The sequence below is a fragment of the Rousettus aegyptiacus genome, unplaced genomic scaffold (genome assembly GCF_014176215.1).
Source record: "Rousettus aegyptiacus isolate mRouAeg1 unplaced genomic scaffold, mRouAeg1.p scaffold_m13_p_13, whole genome shotgun sequence".
Classification (NCBI taxonomy): domain Eukaryota; kingdom Metazoa; phylum Chordata; class Mammalia; order Chiroptera; family Pteropodidae; genus Rousettus; species Rousettus aegyptiacus.
This window is the reverse complement of record NW_023416288.1, coordinates 36,581,113-36,598,204: the sequence shown is the minus strand read 5'-3', so window position 1 is coordinate 36,598,204 and position 17,092 is coordinate 36,581,113. Positions and strand designations below refer to the sequence as shown.

General features: G+C 41.6%; 1 protein-coding gene across 2 annotated transcripts in view; it reads left to right on the top strand.

Moving 5' to 3' along the window:
- The window catches only part of CPVL (carboxypeptidase vitellogenic like), a 110,401-nt gene that overhangs the window by 64,366 nt on the left and 28,943 nt on the right, over nucleotides 1–17,092 (top strand). For both annotated transcript variants that reach the window (XM_016135961.2, XM_036230430.1), the window contains exons 10-11: nucleotides 2,099–2,197; nucleotides 3,725–3,898. In XM_016135961.2, the coding sequence (XP_015991447.1) occupies nucleotides 2,099–2,197; nucleotides 3,725–3,898 (273 nt within the window). The remainder of the gene's footprint in view (nucleotides 1–2,098; nucleotides 2,198–3,724; nucleotides 3,899–17,092) is intronic.

Genomic DNA, 17,092 nt, shown 5'->3' with positions numbered 1-17,092 from the left:
CCCCCCCCCCACGCCACACTCTCCATAGTGATGACCCCTTTAATACTTGGGCCTAACCCCGTGGCCATGGTAACTTCAGTAAACTAAGTTGCTTCACGTTTGAAAAATAGTGAAATTTTATATTAAACCCAAAAGCACGGCCAGCGAGAACCGAAGACCAGGAGGTGCTGCCGTGTGGCTGTCGGGGTGCTGCTGTGCGTGGCGTGAGCATGCCGCCCGGGCAGTCGCGACCTGAGTTCGACTCTCACCGCTGACATTATCTCTCTCTTTTTTTTTTTATGTTTGCATGTGTATTGTTTTGATATTTTTAAAATTCCATTTACTTATTTATCGTTTACTTTCTTATGGCAACATGGGTTAACGAAATCCAGTCAGTTTCAGGTGCACGCCTCTGACATTATAAGCGAGGCGCCCTTGGCACATGTCTTAATCTCTGTGTGCCTCAGTATTCTCACCTGCAAAATCAAGGTACTAGTATCCTACCTCCTAGGAACTTTAAATGTATACTTGGTCGATGTTTCGAAACGTGCTGCGTTCATTTCCTAAGATCCTTCCCCTAGAGGCCGTTACGAGTCCGCGTCATCCCCCGAAGCCCCAGCGTTCTGTCTGCTTCGACTTTGTCCTTCATCTCCTCGCTCCGCCTGGTGCTTTCCCTGCGGTCCTCCCAAGTGGGGGCTGTTTCCTCTCTCAGTGACTTGGCATCACTTGGCTCACAGATGGGTTGGTGTCCTCCTCGCTCCTCCTCGCTCCTCCTCGCGCCTCCTCGCGCCTCCAGATCGTGTTCCCTCCCTCCTAAAAAAAACACTGAGCTTTGAATTTCATGCCCTCACATGACCCCCGCCACCCCCAACTTCTTCCTGTAGTTATCTGCCGGCCCCTGGCTTACTCCTTCTCATTCTCTGAATATATATATATATTTTTTAGCTCCTGCCTCACCATCCCTCTCTGTGGCATTAGTTTGTCGTCATTTCCGGTAATTGCAGTATCCACATTGATGAGCCTTTAAATACTTGGCCCCTCGGTTCCTTAATTATCTCTTTTTCGGTGATCTTGTTCTCCTCTCTACCTTGTTCTCCTCTGTACCATTACAAATATATATATATTTTCGACGTCCACAATCACTCCGCGACCTCAGATCCAAACATCTTCCTCCAGCTGCCACCTCCCGTCCTCCCTCTTCTCACTTCTGTGAATACACCAACTCCAGGGACAGTCCTGCAGCCTCGTTGTCTTTCGGTCCCTTGATCCTACGACTTCTTCGTGACCCCTACCCCCCTCAAGTCTTAGTTTCTCTGATGACCCTATTTAAACCCAAAGTCAGGCATTCTGTGCATCTCTAGCCTGTGCCCCTTGCGCGCTGCCTTCAACTCCTTTGGCCAAAGCACAGTCCTGGCCGAATGCACCTCTCTGCCAGTCCGCGCCCGTAACCGAGTGTGACAGGAGGAAAGCGCACGGCCAAGTGACTGCTCTTGCCCTTAGCCGATGTCTGGCTTTTTAGTTAGACTCCCAAAGACAACTTCCCCCAGCTCCAGGCACTGGCACGTTTGTCCATAGCCTTCATCCCGACGTTCCTCAGGCTATGGCTGAGCAGTCAATAACCCACATGATAGCAGCCTGCCCCGCAAGGCTCACTCCCCACGGTCAGGGGTTTGGGGCTTGCTGTTTCCTCTGCCTGGAATGTTCTTTCCATGAATGTCTTCATGGCTCCCTTCCTCCATTCCAGGAGGTTTTGACCCAAGTGCCGCCTTCTAAGCGAGACCTCTGTTTCTTCCTCTCTGTCGCGTCCAGCAGACTCACGCACGTACACGTGCCCACATGCAACCACGACACTCCCTTCGTATTTCACCTGGTGATGCTTGTTTTCTCGCCCCCCTCTAGAATATAAGCCCCACGAGGGGGGGCTTTGGGTTTGCCTTGTTCACGCTATGTCCCCAGTGCCCAGGACAGGGTCTAGCATAGAGTAAATGTGAATGAATGGTCGGTGAATGACACCATGCAAGAGTAAAAAAGTTATTGAATAAATGCGGTGACGAAGCCTGTGCATTTCTACCCATCTTGACGTTTTCCTTCTTTCTTTCTCCCCTCTCTCCCGACCTAGGTGATGGATAAACTAATGGATGGCGACTTAACGAATGACCTTTCTTACTTCCAGAATGTTACAGGATGTTCTAATTACTATAACATTTTACAGTGCACGGTAATGACATTTTAAAAACCACGATAGTGTTTCTTAAAAGTTTTGGCAAAACTAGACTTCCTCCTGTTTGGGAAACATAGCTGACTTTATACTAGACAAATAGACCCAAACTGGATTTTATTATTTGGTCTACTAATCTATTGGAGTTCCCCCCTCCCCCCATCAATGTTGTATACATTAAAATCTGCACATTGAGAATGTGTGATATTACAGATAAAATAATCTCTGATTAACACAATCTCCCCCCTCTCCCCCCACCTCACCACCAAAAAAAAAGAGCTTCTTATGCAGAAGTTCTTTTGTGAAGGATAGAGGCCAGGATTGCAGTTCTGGGCATCAGGCCGCAGAGTTTCAAGCCTGTAGTGAGTTTCTTGAAAATGCCCACATTATTTGTTCTGTACTTAAGACAACTTGGATAATCAAAGCTGCCAAAGCCTTTGTGAAATATTTGCTTTGTCTTGCTTTTAACTTAAGATGTTTCGTGCATTTAGTATGGGCCTCACTTCGAGCCCTCAGAATATTTCTCAAAGTATTCAAGTAGCTTCTTTCATAAAAGTAGGCCAAAGTTGATGTATTTTATGCAGAATTAATCAAATAAGACAGAGTGAGCCAAAGGGAGTATTTGGATAATAAACTTTTTGCATAGTGTTTATGAAAATGCATTCTGTTTATAAAATTGCCTTATTTATGAACTATTTTGTAAATAAACTATAAAGCTAATTCCAGTGGAATTTGCTGGCCTTGTGGTTTTGGACTTAGATTTTTACCAAGAGAAAGACATATGATATCAACAGAGAAACAAAATTTCTGACTAGATTTCTTTCAAAGTAATATATTCGCAGTTAGCAAAAATTGTTGATGATGCACAAAATTTTCGATCTCAAACTCCAACAGCTTTTTATCCTTTTATAACTTATAGTCCAGTGAATATTACAGACTTTTATGCATTACTTTTTTTTTTTAACAAGGCTCAAGAATAACTTTTCTTGACTTAAAGTATCATCTTTATCTTACAGTTCATATGTTCCTTCTTAAATCATGTCCAGCTGATTATTTTGCGTGTGTGGTTTTAATAAACAGGACGTGGAGAAGCAGCCCTTAGCTTGTACCCACCATGCCATCGCCCTGGCCTCTTGTGGTCATTTGAGCTTCTTCCCATAGATCTTTCAACAAAGAGTAAATTGATTTTGATATCTCAGCTCTTCTGTTTCCCCTATCTTTGCCTCCAGTGAGGGTTATTAATTGGAGTCACAGATTGCAAAGGAGTAGTTTCCTAAAAGGAAAATCCAGCATTTGCAGATTGGGCGTTGTGTCTGAGAGTATCGGATAGTCCCCATTTGTTGTGCGTAAAATTTAAATGACCGCAAAACCCCCAAGTTACATTTTTCTGGGCGGAAACAGAATAGTCAGATCACATCTCGTTCATTTGAGCTGTCTGTTATGAGAAATTTGAAGCTTTGCCCAGATTTTAGCTGTTCTGCCTCCCAGTCGTATCCCTAATATCTTTCTGATGCCCCCTTTTGCCAGGAACCTAAGGACCAAAGTTACTATGGGGAATTTTTGTCCCTCTCAGAAGTGAGACAAGCCATCCATGTGGGAAACCGCCCTTTTAATGATGGAGCCGAAGCCGAAAAACACTTGCGACAAGATATGATGATGTCAGTTAAGCCGTGGTTAGCTGAAATCATGGATCATTATAAGGTAAGAGACTCAGTTCACTCACTCCCTATCTGAGCAACTTTTCAGGTTGCCCAAAGCAGAGGGGACTTTCTTCGATTTGTCACTCGACTCCTGCCATTTTTTACTTTAATGATGTTTTACAAATATAAATAACAACTCCGTTGTTTGCTTGAATGAAAAGTTTTCTTTTCCCCTCTAATTAAATCACTTTTACCAGTAGTTCTTAAAATGAAATCATCTTTGGCACATGCCACCTCTGGTCGTTTCTTGGGAAAAGATGTACGTAGCAGAACTGAGAAGACGGCTGGCCTTCGTAAGCCAATTTTCCCTTATTGTTTTCTTTACAATATTAATTCCAGTGAAGTCAGGGATAAATGAAATCAACTGGTTGTTCCAAAAATGCATTTTGCCTAATAATTGTATTCATTCACATTGTGCAACCATAGTTTTCCAGTATCTGCGTTAAGCCAAACACCCAATGCTAGCTAGGCTGCCGCGTTTAGATAAGGAATGAGAAAGGGTCCCGTTTTGAGAATGCAGAACATTGCCATCTGATCGAGATGCTCTGCCTGATGTGCGGCTGGCGGCGCCAGAGGAAAGTGAAATTGCGGAAGAGAAGCCCTGAAGAATCGAGGGCTCTCGCCGTGAGGGAGGACTCCACGAGCGATCGGCTCAGGGAGAAGCCATCCTGTGCGTCCTTCCCCACTGCTGTTCTCCTCAGCCCCTCTGATCCTCCGGGGCTGCCATCATCTGTCCTGTGCCTGGTCTGTGGGGTGACTCTGCAGGGTGAGTGTGCTAATGCTGGAGGAGACCGCCACCTGAGAGGATCTACCTCCTCTCTGTGTCCTGGCGGAAGCAGGAGTAGTAATGTTTGGGGTGAATGAAAAACAGAGCGGCCAGTAACCAAATGCCTTTGCACAAATTAGAAAAAAGGCAAATTCTCCCCAAGATACTTTGTTCCCGTCTATCAAAAATTGTCCTGATACACTGCTTTTATTTGAACCAAACTCTTTACTGCCATTTTCTGCCATGAGGCATACACATTTCTATGTTAGGAATAGTGTCTCTTGGGATTGTTCACTGTACAGACCTCAGCACTGTCCAGGGGAGTCCTTGCCAAATGCACCATGACTAGGTTGTGTTTTGGAATATGCCAGGCCTCAAAGGCCCACTTTCTAGTCCTGCTTTTGTACGGAGTTTAGTCCCTAGACACATAAACCTTTTTGAAAATAACCTAAGGTCAATGGCATGCAGTCTACAAACCTATTATAATCTGTAGACGTTGACGAAATACTTTCCAAGATAGAAAGGGTCCAACTAGATGAGGTCAGAATTTCAATCGTCCTTGTGTTTGGTTCCGTCGGGGAAATGTAGTGGCCCTTCACGCTTGCTTTTCTGGAACCTTCTCAGAGACCTTCATAAAGCACTGCTGGTTGTCCTCTTCTTAGGACTCTCAGGCCATGTTGTCTCTACTGCTCTTGTCACAGTAAACACACTGTACTGCCATTACGGGTTGTCAGGTCTAGCAGCAACCTGGAGCAGACAAGTGAATGAATGAATGAAAAAAAATCATTCTATAAATTAGTACTATATCAAAACTATACCTAATAAACATGCCCATAATCCGTGAGATATTTCTTATTCGCAAATTTATTAAACCAAAAACAGCTTTTGTGTTTCAAGACATAACCAGTGCACCGTAACATTAAGGAATGCAAAGTGGTCTTTTTTGAGTAAAGAGCAGATAAGGAAGTTCTCATGTATATTTTTCTTGTGCCCTTGGGAGATATAGTTCTCACCGTATAAATTTAACTAGAAAATGATTCCTTTCTCAGCCCGGTGAGGATAGTTTATATCATCAGATGAGCTGATATTAGCTAATCACCCTCAAGTGTCCACTGGATCGATAAAGGTGAACACATTGATTAAAGATGGTCCCATATTTTGATGTTTAAACTTCGCCGTTTCTGTTTCCCATGTATACTAAACTTACCAATATGAATGTCAATGACATCAGAATATTTGCTAAACTTTTGAACTCTGAGTCAGTTATCAGAAGAAGAGCATGGATGAGCATGGATTAGTGGTGCCGATACACCAGGTTTCCATAAAGAAAGAGGAAGTGTTCAGTTCGTCTGAGTGCAGACCGAAAAGTAGCTGCTGCTAAAACAGACGGCAAAGTCATTGCCAGAGCTATCGTGGCCCACAGGGCAGCGATTATCTCTGGCTTGTCTGCAGCCGCGGTGAACCTCAGTGTATACGGAATGGAATCAGAACAATCCAGACTGGCTTAAAACATTAGTACCCTCAAAGTGGTATTTATGTAAGACTCGATGCTAATTTGTCATAGAAAATAGTGCACGTGTTTCTCTTCTTAGGAACCTGTAAGTATTTTTCCAGTACTAGGTTCATTTCAGCCAATGTGGAATATCTCTGGTGGGCTGAGGAAGACTTTCATCAGTTTCTGGGAACTGACAGAACTCCTGTGATACCTCCATTTCTGGGTAGACTGCATGAAAATGTAATCCTTTTCTTGAAATAACCTATAGGAGATGTATACTCAAAGTCATTCTTTTTTCAGCAATTTCAGATGTCTAAGTAGTAAAGCGAAATATCATATTAGCAATTTCCAATATAACTAGAATGAGAAATAATCTGTTGGACTATTGGAATTCTTCATGCTGAAATAAGGTCATAATATTATCAGGATTTTTAGCATTCAGCTGGGTCATAGAGCATGTAAGTTATGAGCATGGGGTTCTCAAGTTAGATGTTTTGAGTTTGAATTCTGGTTCCATCATTCAAGTGTTCCTTTGGGGGAAGATGCTCATCTTTGGCTTCCTTCTTTGTGAAATGGACATAACTATAACTTATAAATGAGTTCTTGTGAGGTTTAAATAGAATATATATGTAAAACATATATAAAACATATATGTAAAACATATGTGAAACAGCAGTGACTGGTGGTTAGAGAATACTGGAAAATATAAACCGTTACTAATGATAGTCCACAAATTTTAACAGAAGTCCTTAATCACCTGCTATATACAAAAGTTATATCAGAAACCCTGGAAAACACAAAAACAAGAGAGGCTTGACAGACTTACAGTTTCTAGTCCAGCCCATAGGGAGCTTAGAAGTTACTACCTAACACATCCTAAGAACAAGTAAAAAGCTGAACAAACTGAAAAATCAATAACTCTTTTTAGATCTGTCAGACAAGTGAGGTCACAGGGCAAACCACTTCCCCAGGGGAATTCAGTCATGAAGGGGTGGGGGGTGAGGAGGATGCACACTCTAGGTAGTTTTAGTTCCAGAAATTCCACCAGGCTCCTATGGTGAATACTGGAGGAAAATCCCCTCTTCTTTGGGCAGAGGGAGGAAAAGGTAACCATTTTGAAATACAGCAGAGCCACTCTGTTTTTCTTAACAAGCCCTGCCTTCAGGAAACTATTTTACCAGAGCCTAACCTGCTGGGGTTTTATCAGAGCCTAACCTACCTATGGGAAGGGAAATACTCAACTTCGGCTCTAGCCTTCCATGAGGAGGAAAGGAAGTACCGAATTCTAGTTTCCTTTAGCCATGCTGTCCCACCTAAGAGGGAGAGAAGGAACAATGGCTGTGAAGTTCACAGTCCAGGGGCACAGGCTCCTAAAAGACTAAGACCTAATCATATAGGATTTCCATCCCTCCACACCTTACCACCATATTGCTGAAGGTTTATTTACCAGAGTTCCCTTTATCTAGTATATCACTTCCATCTTTCAACAAAAAAAATACCAGGCATACTAAAAGGCAAAAAAAAAAAAAAAAATTAAAAAGATACACATAAGACTCATAGTCATATATGACAGGAATAATTAGATCAGGAATTTTTTAAATATATGATTAATATGATAAAGGATTTAATGGAAAAAGTGGGCAACATGCAAGAATAGATGGACAATGTAAGCAGAGACAGAAATTCTCTGTCAAAAACACCGTAATCAAAATTAAGAATGCCTTTATTGGACTCCTTGGTAGACTGGACATGACCAAGGAAAGAATCTCTGAGCTTGAGACTATGACAATAAGAACTTCCAAAACTAAACGTCAAAGAGAACATATTCAAAACAAAAACAAAATAGAATATCCAAAAATTGTGGGGCAACTACAAAAAATGTAATGGGAGTGCCAGAGAGAAAGGAACAAAAAAAATATTTGAAGCAATAATGACTGGGAATTTCCCCCAAGTTGATATCAGACACCAAACTACAGACCCAAGAAGCTCAGAGAACACTGAGAAAGATAAATGCAAAAGGAAACTATACCAACATGTATTATATGCAACTTTAGAAAATCAAAGATAAAGAAAAAAATTTTACCTATAGAGGAGCAAAGATTAGAATTATATCCAGCTTCTCAGAAAATGTACAAGCAAAAAGAGAATGTAGTGAAATATTTAAACGGTTGAGAGAAAAAAATCACCAAACTATAATTCTGTGCCCTATGAAACTACCCTTCAAAACTAGAGGAGAAATAAAGACTTTTTCAGACAACGAAAATTGAGGAAATTTATTGCCAGTGGACCTGCATTGTAGGAAATGTTCAAAGTTCTTCAGAGAGAAAGAAAAGGATATAGGTCAGAAATTCAGATCTACATAAAGAAAATGAGTATTGGAGGATGAATAAGTAAAGATGATATGATTGTCTGTGTAGAAAATCTGAATGGATCAAGAAAAATATTCCCAAAACTAATAAGTTATTATAAAGTTGCAGGATATAAGGTTAATACACAACAGGCAGTTACGTTTCTATATACCAGCAATAAATAAGTGCAATTTGAAATTAAAAACCCAAAACCATTTACATTAACACCCCCAGAATTGAAATATGTATAGATTTATATGAAGAAAACTATAAAATTCTGATGAATGATATCAAAGAACCAAATAAATGAAGATATTTCTTGTTCGTGGATTGGAAGACAATATTATCGAGATGTCAGTTCTTTCCAACTTGATCTATACAATGCAGTCCCGATCAAAATCCCAGAAAGTTATTTTACGAATATTGACAAAGTAATTTTAAAGTTTACATGGCGAGTCAAAAGATTCAGAATAGCCAGCTCAATATTGGCGAAGAACGAAGTCAGAGAAATGACACTACTTGATGTGAAGACTTACTATAAAACTAGATAATCAAGAGAGAATAGTAGCAGTTAGAGAACAGACATGTAGACCAATGAAACAGGATAGAGAGCCCAGAAATAGACCCACATACATATAGTCAACCGACCTTTGACGAAGGAGCAAAGGTAATTCAATGGAACAAAGACAATTTTTCAACAAATGGTGCTGGAACAACTAGACACTCGTATGCAAAAAAAAAAAAAAAAAAAAAATCTAGACATACACCTTATGCCATTCTCTCTCACACACACACGCACAAATTAACTATACACACACACACGCACAAATTAACTCAAAATGGATCATAGACCGAAATGTAAAAGCAACAAACTAGATAACTCTTAGAAGAGAACTTTATGAGAATAGCTAGATGCCGCTGGGTATGGCAATGACTTCTTAAGTACAACACCAAAGGTATAACCCATTAAAGTAATAACTGATAAGCTCGACTTGATTAAAATTTAAAATTTCTGTTCTATAAAATATAATGTCAAAAGAATGAGAAAATAAGCCACAGACCGGAAAAAATATTTGCCAAGGCACATCTGATAAAGCACTTATCCAAAAAGTGTAAACACCCTTAAAACTCGACACTAAGAAAGTAAAGAGCCCAATTTTCAAATGGGCAAAACCATTAAGACCAAAGACCCAAGCCTTAAGACCTCGACCTCACCCAAGAAGATATACAGATGGTCAGTAAGCATTTGCGAAGATGTTTAACATCATTGTCATTAGCGAAATGCAAATGAAACGATGAGATACCACTGCACACTTATCAGAACGGCCCAAATCCAGAACACTGAGAACATCGAATGCCGAGAAGGGTGTGGAGCAACGGGAACTCTCCTCTGTTGCTGGCGGGAATGCAAAATGGTGCTGCCACTTTAGAAGGCAGTTTAGCCGTTTTTTACTGCCAAAAACGAAACAATTCTTGTTTAGTTTTGTCCTCATGTCCACACAAAAACCTTCACATGTATGTTTCTGGCAGCTTGATTCAGAACTATCAAAACTTGGAAATGACCCAGATGTCCTTTACTAGATGAATGGATAAATGGTAGTACAGACAATGCAGTATTATTCAGTGGTAAAAGGAAATGAGCTATCAAGCCGTGAAAAGACTTGGAGGAAACTTAAATGCATATTACTGAGTAAAAGAAGCCAATCCGAAAAGGCTATACGTACTGAATAATTCCAACTACATGACGCTCTGGAAAAGGCAAAACTATTGAGGCAGTAAAAAGTTCACTGGTCGTCAGGTGTTAGGAGGAAGGAGGGGTCCATAGCAAAGCGCGGAGGATTTTTAGGGCAGTGAGATAATTCTGTATGATACGATGGTGGATACATGTCACACATTTTTCAAAATCCATAAGATGTACAACAGCAAGAATGAACCCTAATGTAAGTCATGACCTTTGGGTGATAATGAGGTGCCAGTGTTGTCACGGCAACGAAGGAAATGATAAAAGTCTTGATAGAGAGTAAATTTTACTTAATACATCTTACTTCCTTTAATCTCTTTTTTCCCTGTCTTTCTAAAACTGTACTTCCACTTCAGCTGTGGTTTGCATTGGTCCCCTTGCATTAGAAGCACCTGGGAAGCTTGGAAATAATACCTAATCATGGTCCACTTTACCAAAGGTTCTGATTTAGTTGTCTAGTGTAGCAAATAGCACATGATAATGTAGTGACCTTGGAAGGAAGGGTGGGGGGAGGGGAAAAAAGGACAAAAGGAAGTAGATGATCTGCTCATTTATACCATAAACTGTCTTTACAATAAACTTATGTTCAATTTTAGTAACGGCCAATAATCTGCCCGTTCTAATTACATCAGTTATATTACGTATATTATATTCCTCCCGTCCTCTTTTAACCAACCATCTTTTAAAAACGAAAACAAAGACACTCTCATACATCGATTATAAGATATAGCTTGATTTTAACCATAATAAAATGACGTAAAGGTTGACTAGGACATCTCTAAAATCCAGGAAATTCAGCCCATGCTCTACAAGAGCTGTTGGCTTTGAAAACCCTGCTCTTTGTGCAGGCCTCCGCATCCTTTGTCCCTTCTGATAAAGTAACACATTCTCGCTACAGATTCCGAATATGTTTTCAACCTCCCTTTCTCTGGTTATAGTTCTTGCCTTTCTAAAAAGATGTGGGCTATATTTTCAAAGACATGAGAAAGAGGGAGGGAGAGAGGGAAGGAGGGAGGGAGGAAGAGAGAGAGGTGTATATTTCCTGTGTGAAACCTTTGTTTCAACAAACAGGAGCCACAGCTCTATACACAGAGGCCATTTGGATCCAAAGCAAAACATTGATCTTGGATTTGAGGCTGCCTCCACCGCTAAGTTGCTGGAGAGCTGCCTCAGTTTCAGAAGGTCCCATCTCCAAATGCCAATTCTTAACCTCCACATGCCTGTGCTTTTAAAAGTTAAATTGCCCTGGGGTAGGGCTTAGTTTGCTGTGTTTAAGAGTTCATCTAGTCAGGAAATTATAAATATAAAGTTACATTTCCCTGTCACTTATCATTCTGCAGCTCATTAAGTTTCAACTAATTGCATCCTCAGAATTCAGGATCTTAACGTTTCTCAGCTCCTCCGCCAGACTGAAATCGTAATACCCAGGTCGTTAGAGTTTTATTTACTTGTCCTAGGCTATCAAAGGATCTTCGTTTAGAAATGGGCAGTTCCTGATTAATGGATGTGACTTGGAAGTTTGAAAGGTAAATATGTCTAGTAAAATTAACTCATTTTAGCAGCCATTCTAATTGCTCGTGGCATTTTCCTTAATAACATCTTCTGATAACGAAATGTCAATAGTAAAAGTGGCCAGGAAACTAGATTTGATAAGTGTTTAGCACACCAAGAAAAATTTAACACTTAAATGGGCCTGATTCTTCAGCTGCTCAGTTGGAGTGAAGCTTCCATCAAAACACATGGGGAAAAGTCTGGCTTTGTTGCCTGTAAGCAGATGTGATCACTTTCTCCCCAAACCTTTGAAGACAATGAAAGGGATGTCAGCCATTTCATGAAAACTTCTGGGAGGAGGAAGTAGCTTAGCTTCCAGTGAAGCATAACTAAAGAGGAGGAGGCTGATCCTGGGGCATTGGTCTGATGTAATCATAGCCTATAGATAAACAACTGCCGCTTTATAGGCAAATCAAAACAGTGTACGCTCGTACTGCAGAGTGCCTCGTAAATTCATTTTACCTGCTGCAGTTATACTCCAAGTGCAAGAGGAGCTTTAGATTTTTGTTTTTTTGTTTTTGTTTTTTTGTTTTTGTTTTATTATGAGACCTGCTTCTGGGTTTCTTTGATATTTAAGCATTTCGATGAATGAAAGGAAAAAAAAAATACCCATAAATTATGAAACAGACTTTGATTTCACCCAGATTTGCCATTCTTTTGACACTTTTTCGTGTTTGCTCTTAAATTTATGTTGGGACGAAATGTTTAAAAGAGAACCAGCGTGCCTTTTCATTTTCTCTTATTTCTTTAAGCCATGTGGTATCATATTCTGCTGTGCGAATCGGTTTGTTTTGAATTGCTTTGCTTGGTGAGGGGCGTCGTCGTTTTGCAAGGACTTCATTTTGTTGTCGTTTGAAGTTACCTCATACTCACAGCATTAGAAGCTACATTTGTGACTTATGACAAGATAAGTAGAATTGATTCTGGAGTCACCCAAACATGGCTGGGTGAGGGTGGTGCGGGAGGAAAGATTGTAAGCGACAATACCATTGCTCTGCAGATTCAAGGGGTCTTAAAATCAGTAAGACTGAGAAATGCATAATCGGCCCTCTGTGTCTGCAGGTTCCGCACCCACAGAATCAACCAACCGTGGATTGAAAATATTTATTTAAAAAAGATTATGTCGGTGCTGACATGTAGTTAGGCCTGTGACGGTTGCGTCCATACTGAATGCGTACAAACTTTTTTCTTGTCATCCCCTAAACAATACAGTATGACAGCTATTTACATAGCATTTACACGGTGTTAGGTATTATAAGTAATCCAGAGGTAATTTAAAGTATATGGGAGGACGTGTGTAGGTTGTATGCAAATACTATGCAATTTCACATAAGGGACATGAACATCCACGGATTTTGGTGTTTGTGGGGAGTCCTGGAACCAGTCTCCCAAGGATACTGAAGGATGCCTGTATTTAAATTCAGTTGCTATGAGATCCAGCTGCTGTGAAACAAAGGCAATTACATCAGTTGACTTTAGTTTGAAAAGATAAATAGAGAAAGGGTGTATGTATGGGGGAGGGTGGCATTGATTGAACAATAAATGCCCCCCCCACCCCCCCGCTGCAGCGATAGCTTCTCAGTCTTTACTCTCCATGGCATAGTACACCAGGAGAAGATGCAAAGCAATGACGGAAACGAGTAGTCTGCAAAGTCGTGTGTGCCTGCCGCTCTCCCCGGGGGTACGGGAGGAAAAGAATAAAGCTTTCATTTTTTATTAAAAAAAAGAAAAAGAAAAAAAGATAAGCTTTGCTAATGTTTCATGGGTGGATTAGCACTGGGGTCCTTATTTGGTCTGTACGTTAGAGAGTTACATATCAGATGCGAGGAAGCCAGAATGCAAAACCGGGGTTTTGGTTTTTCCAGTCCTCATTGTTATCATCATCATCATCATTTGAGTCCATTTGCTACACAGTGTGACTCCAGGTCCAGTGCTCTTCTCATTGCAGTCTCTTCTTCCATTTGAACATGGATAACCTAATTCAGTGGCAGCTGGCCCTGTTCTATAGTCCAGAAGTGAAAGCAGCATTCGCACCCTTCCCATTGCCTGAGGAAGCCACAGTCCCAACCTCTAGGGCTCTTCCTAGGGGCTTTTCATCACCGGATTGGTCTGGCCTGCACTTGCTGCTGCCCAGCCACACCCCTGCATGGGTCAGTCTGTGCCGTCTACTTGCTTATGATGAGCAGCTCCCAAGCCTTGTCTCTGAGTAATAGTCAACACCACAGCACACAGTTCCTTTGCTGAATGACACACGATTGAATGAAAGCCAGATGCTTCAACCAAGCTTTTTGACAGCAGGGCTCCGGGCGCGAGCCCCTGACCTTGGTCTTGATTTTCCTGTCTCCCTGTGCTTTTTTTCGCGTCTCTTTCTTCAGCCTCCTGACAGCCCCGTATCTGTTACAGCGATGTGCACAATCCTTTTGAGTCTATTGAACATTCTCTAGAAAGAAAACAGAAAAGGACGCTTTACTTCCAAACAAGGGAAACTTGTGTTGGGGGGAGGAAAAAACTAATTGCAAGCTAATGAGGTGGCGTTGATGAATAGCGCCATTGAGACTATGTGGCGGAGAAGAGAATCTTGCACCTGAGTGACACCAGGCCTTCCTGTGTAGATGAAATCATAAAGAACATAGAGCATCAGTTAGACGTTTTGTTCGTTTGTTTGTTCTTTATTTGTTTGTTTAATTTGGCAAGGAAACGTACATTGTGCAACCAGGTTCTCGCCTTCTTTCATGAGGAGATTCGCCTGGCTGGAAACTTTTCACTAACTTTGCTATTCACCTGGAGGTCGATAACCACAGGTGGGAATTAGACTTGTAGAAGTGGCTTTGCTGGCTCTTTGGACGAGTGCCTACTTACTGTCACTTTCGGTTTTCTCTTAAGAGGAAGGCAAAGTGATCCTTCTTTACAGAGAACTAGAATTTTCTCAAGCTGAAAGGCAGGTTTGTTATGGGAGAAGGGGATGTCAACAGGTCCGATGATGCAATCTCAAGGCCAGCCAGAGTCCAAGGTGGACCGCACCTTGGTGAATGCTCTACTCGCTGGACACCCTAGGGCCTCCCTTCCCACTGTCTGTATTCCTTTAGGAGTTCCCGAGCACCTCTCAGTTGATGCCTTTTACAGGTTGTTCAGCATTTCTCCTGCAACAAGGTCACCTTGCTCTCTGCCCCCCATCCCCCTACCGGATAACCTCAACAGGGAGATCATTTTCCTGTCCGCTCTGGGCAGAGGGGAAAGTAGGCCAGCGGTGATACTGCATACTCAGCAGGGGCTCAGCTTTCCTGGTTTTTCCCCTCTAAATACTTGGCGAATCTATTGTTTTTTTGGAACTTGAGTGACGGTGAGAACGTTGGGGAGCAGGGAGCAGGCAAGAGGGTTTTCCAACAGCTCCTGTCTGCTCTTCCCATAATAACTGAGGCTGTAAGAGCATCTTCCACTCCTCCACGTGAAATATCTTCCAGTTTTCCTAACCCAGCTGCATGAACTGCAGCTGGCTCCTCTAAGAGCAGCCATCCTTGGAAGTTACTTCTTCCAAGTATGAGAACTGTTGACAAAGGGACCGATTATCTTCATGGGATGTATACCAAAACCAAGGTGTCTGGGCATTTGGGTACTGTCCAGTAGATATAGAATGCAAGCCGCATATGTGATTTTAAATTTTCTAGAAGGCACATTAAAAAAGATAAAAAGAAACAGGTGGAATTAATCTCAATAACGTGTTTTCTTTCACCCAATATATCCCAAATGTTATCGCAACGTGAAATCAAAATTAAGAAATTATTGAGATACTTTACATTCTTTTCTTTATGCTAAGTCTTCAGAATCCAGTGGGTATCTTAGATTTACAGCACATCTCAGTTTGGACTAGCTATGTTTTGAGTGCTCGCCAGCCACATGTGGCTAGTGGCTGCTGTATTGATGAGTGTGGGTTAATACCTATAGACGTACCTATTATAAATGACGGCATTTTTTGTTTGCTCCGTGGGGCTGTTTCTTGTTAGTTAGGTTGTGTGCAATACTTGTCCATTTAATAATGTGGAAAGAGAAGGAAATTGGCTCCTCGGCTCCCCTTCTAATGGGGTAATATTGGCAAGCAGATGGCAGTGTTTGGCTATGACCCTCGGTGTGGCCTTGAAGCTGACATTCTCGCAACCAGGAAGGACATTCCCTTTTGGAGAAACTTGTCTGGAGGAGTGAGCGACCCTGCTCCTGGGTGCTTTCAATACCATAAATCCAGTTATTGACAATGATCAGAGGAGACCCTTGAGAGATGAGAAGATCAGGAAAGAGCCATGAGAGCAGGCTCTGAAACAGGAAGCAGGGAACAGAGTAGGCCCTGGGATGTTTCCATTTAAACTGGGGGGAAAATGTTATTCTGGGTCATTATTAAAAGTAATTTTAAGTGCGCTGTTCTAGATCGTTAAATTTTTTTTTCAAAGATCCCTGGTTTGGAGGGATGGCTTGCTGGATCCTTTTCAAGTTGGCTTTGCTTCTCGTTCCCCTCTGAAAGCAACTAATTATTTAGAGTTAAGCTGCAAGAAAGCAGGGATAATTTTCTTTGGCCAAAAGACATTGTTTGTATAATCGCTGGATACTCGCTCAACCTCGTTTTGCTCCACTCTTATTTTTCTTGACTCGTTTTGGCCAAGCCAGCTGATAGGGGAGTGGCAGGAACACGGGGGTGTTTATTCTAAGTCCATTTTCCCTCTGTCATTGTCTTCCCTTCTCCTTAAACTTGGAAGCAAAATATGTTTCTTTCAACGGACAACTTGGTTGCAGAAGTGACTACTGTTTCATTCAGTGGTTGCAGTATTCTTCTATTCAGCCTTCTCCAGGGGACCTGGGGACTCAGGCTTCCTGAGCATTATAGCCCAGTATTCCTGCAGATTCACCAGAAAGAAGGACCAGGAGTGCAAGTGATAGACAACTGGGACCCAGGCATTGTCCATGAAAGGATAATAACTCTGCCTTCAGTTGGGAATATTTCTTGAACCTCATGTTCCACAGCTGAAGTTCGGTTTATTTATTTTTTTGTTTTTTGTTTTTCTGTTTTTGCAGCTGAACTTTTGAGAAACCCTTGGGAACTACCGTAGGTCGAGTTGGGTATTGGTGAAATTAATTCTTTTCTGCTCAGGAGAGAGGGACTGGTGTCTCATGCTAATTGTTTCAGGCAGAAAGAACTCCCGGGTAGGCTGGAGTTTGTAATAGAAGAGTGATCAGTAAGGCAGCCAGGAGAGGAAGTATGGAGAGCTGCTTTGTAGGAGTCTCATTGATTTAGCATCTGTAGGAAAAGC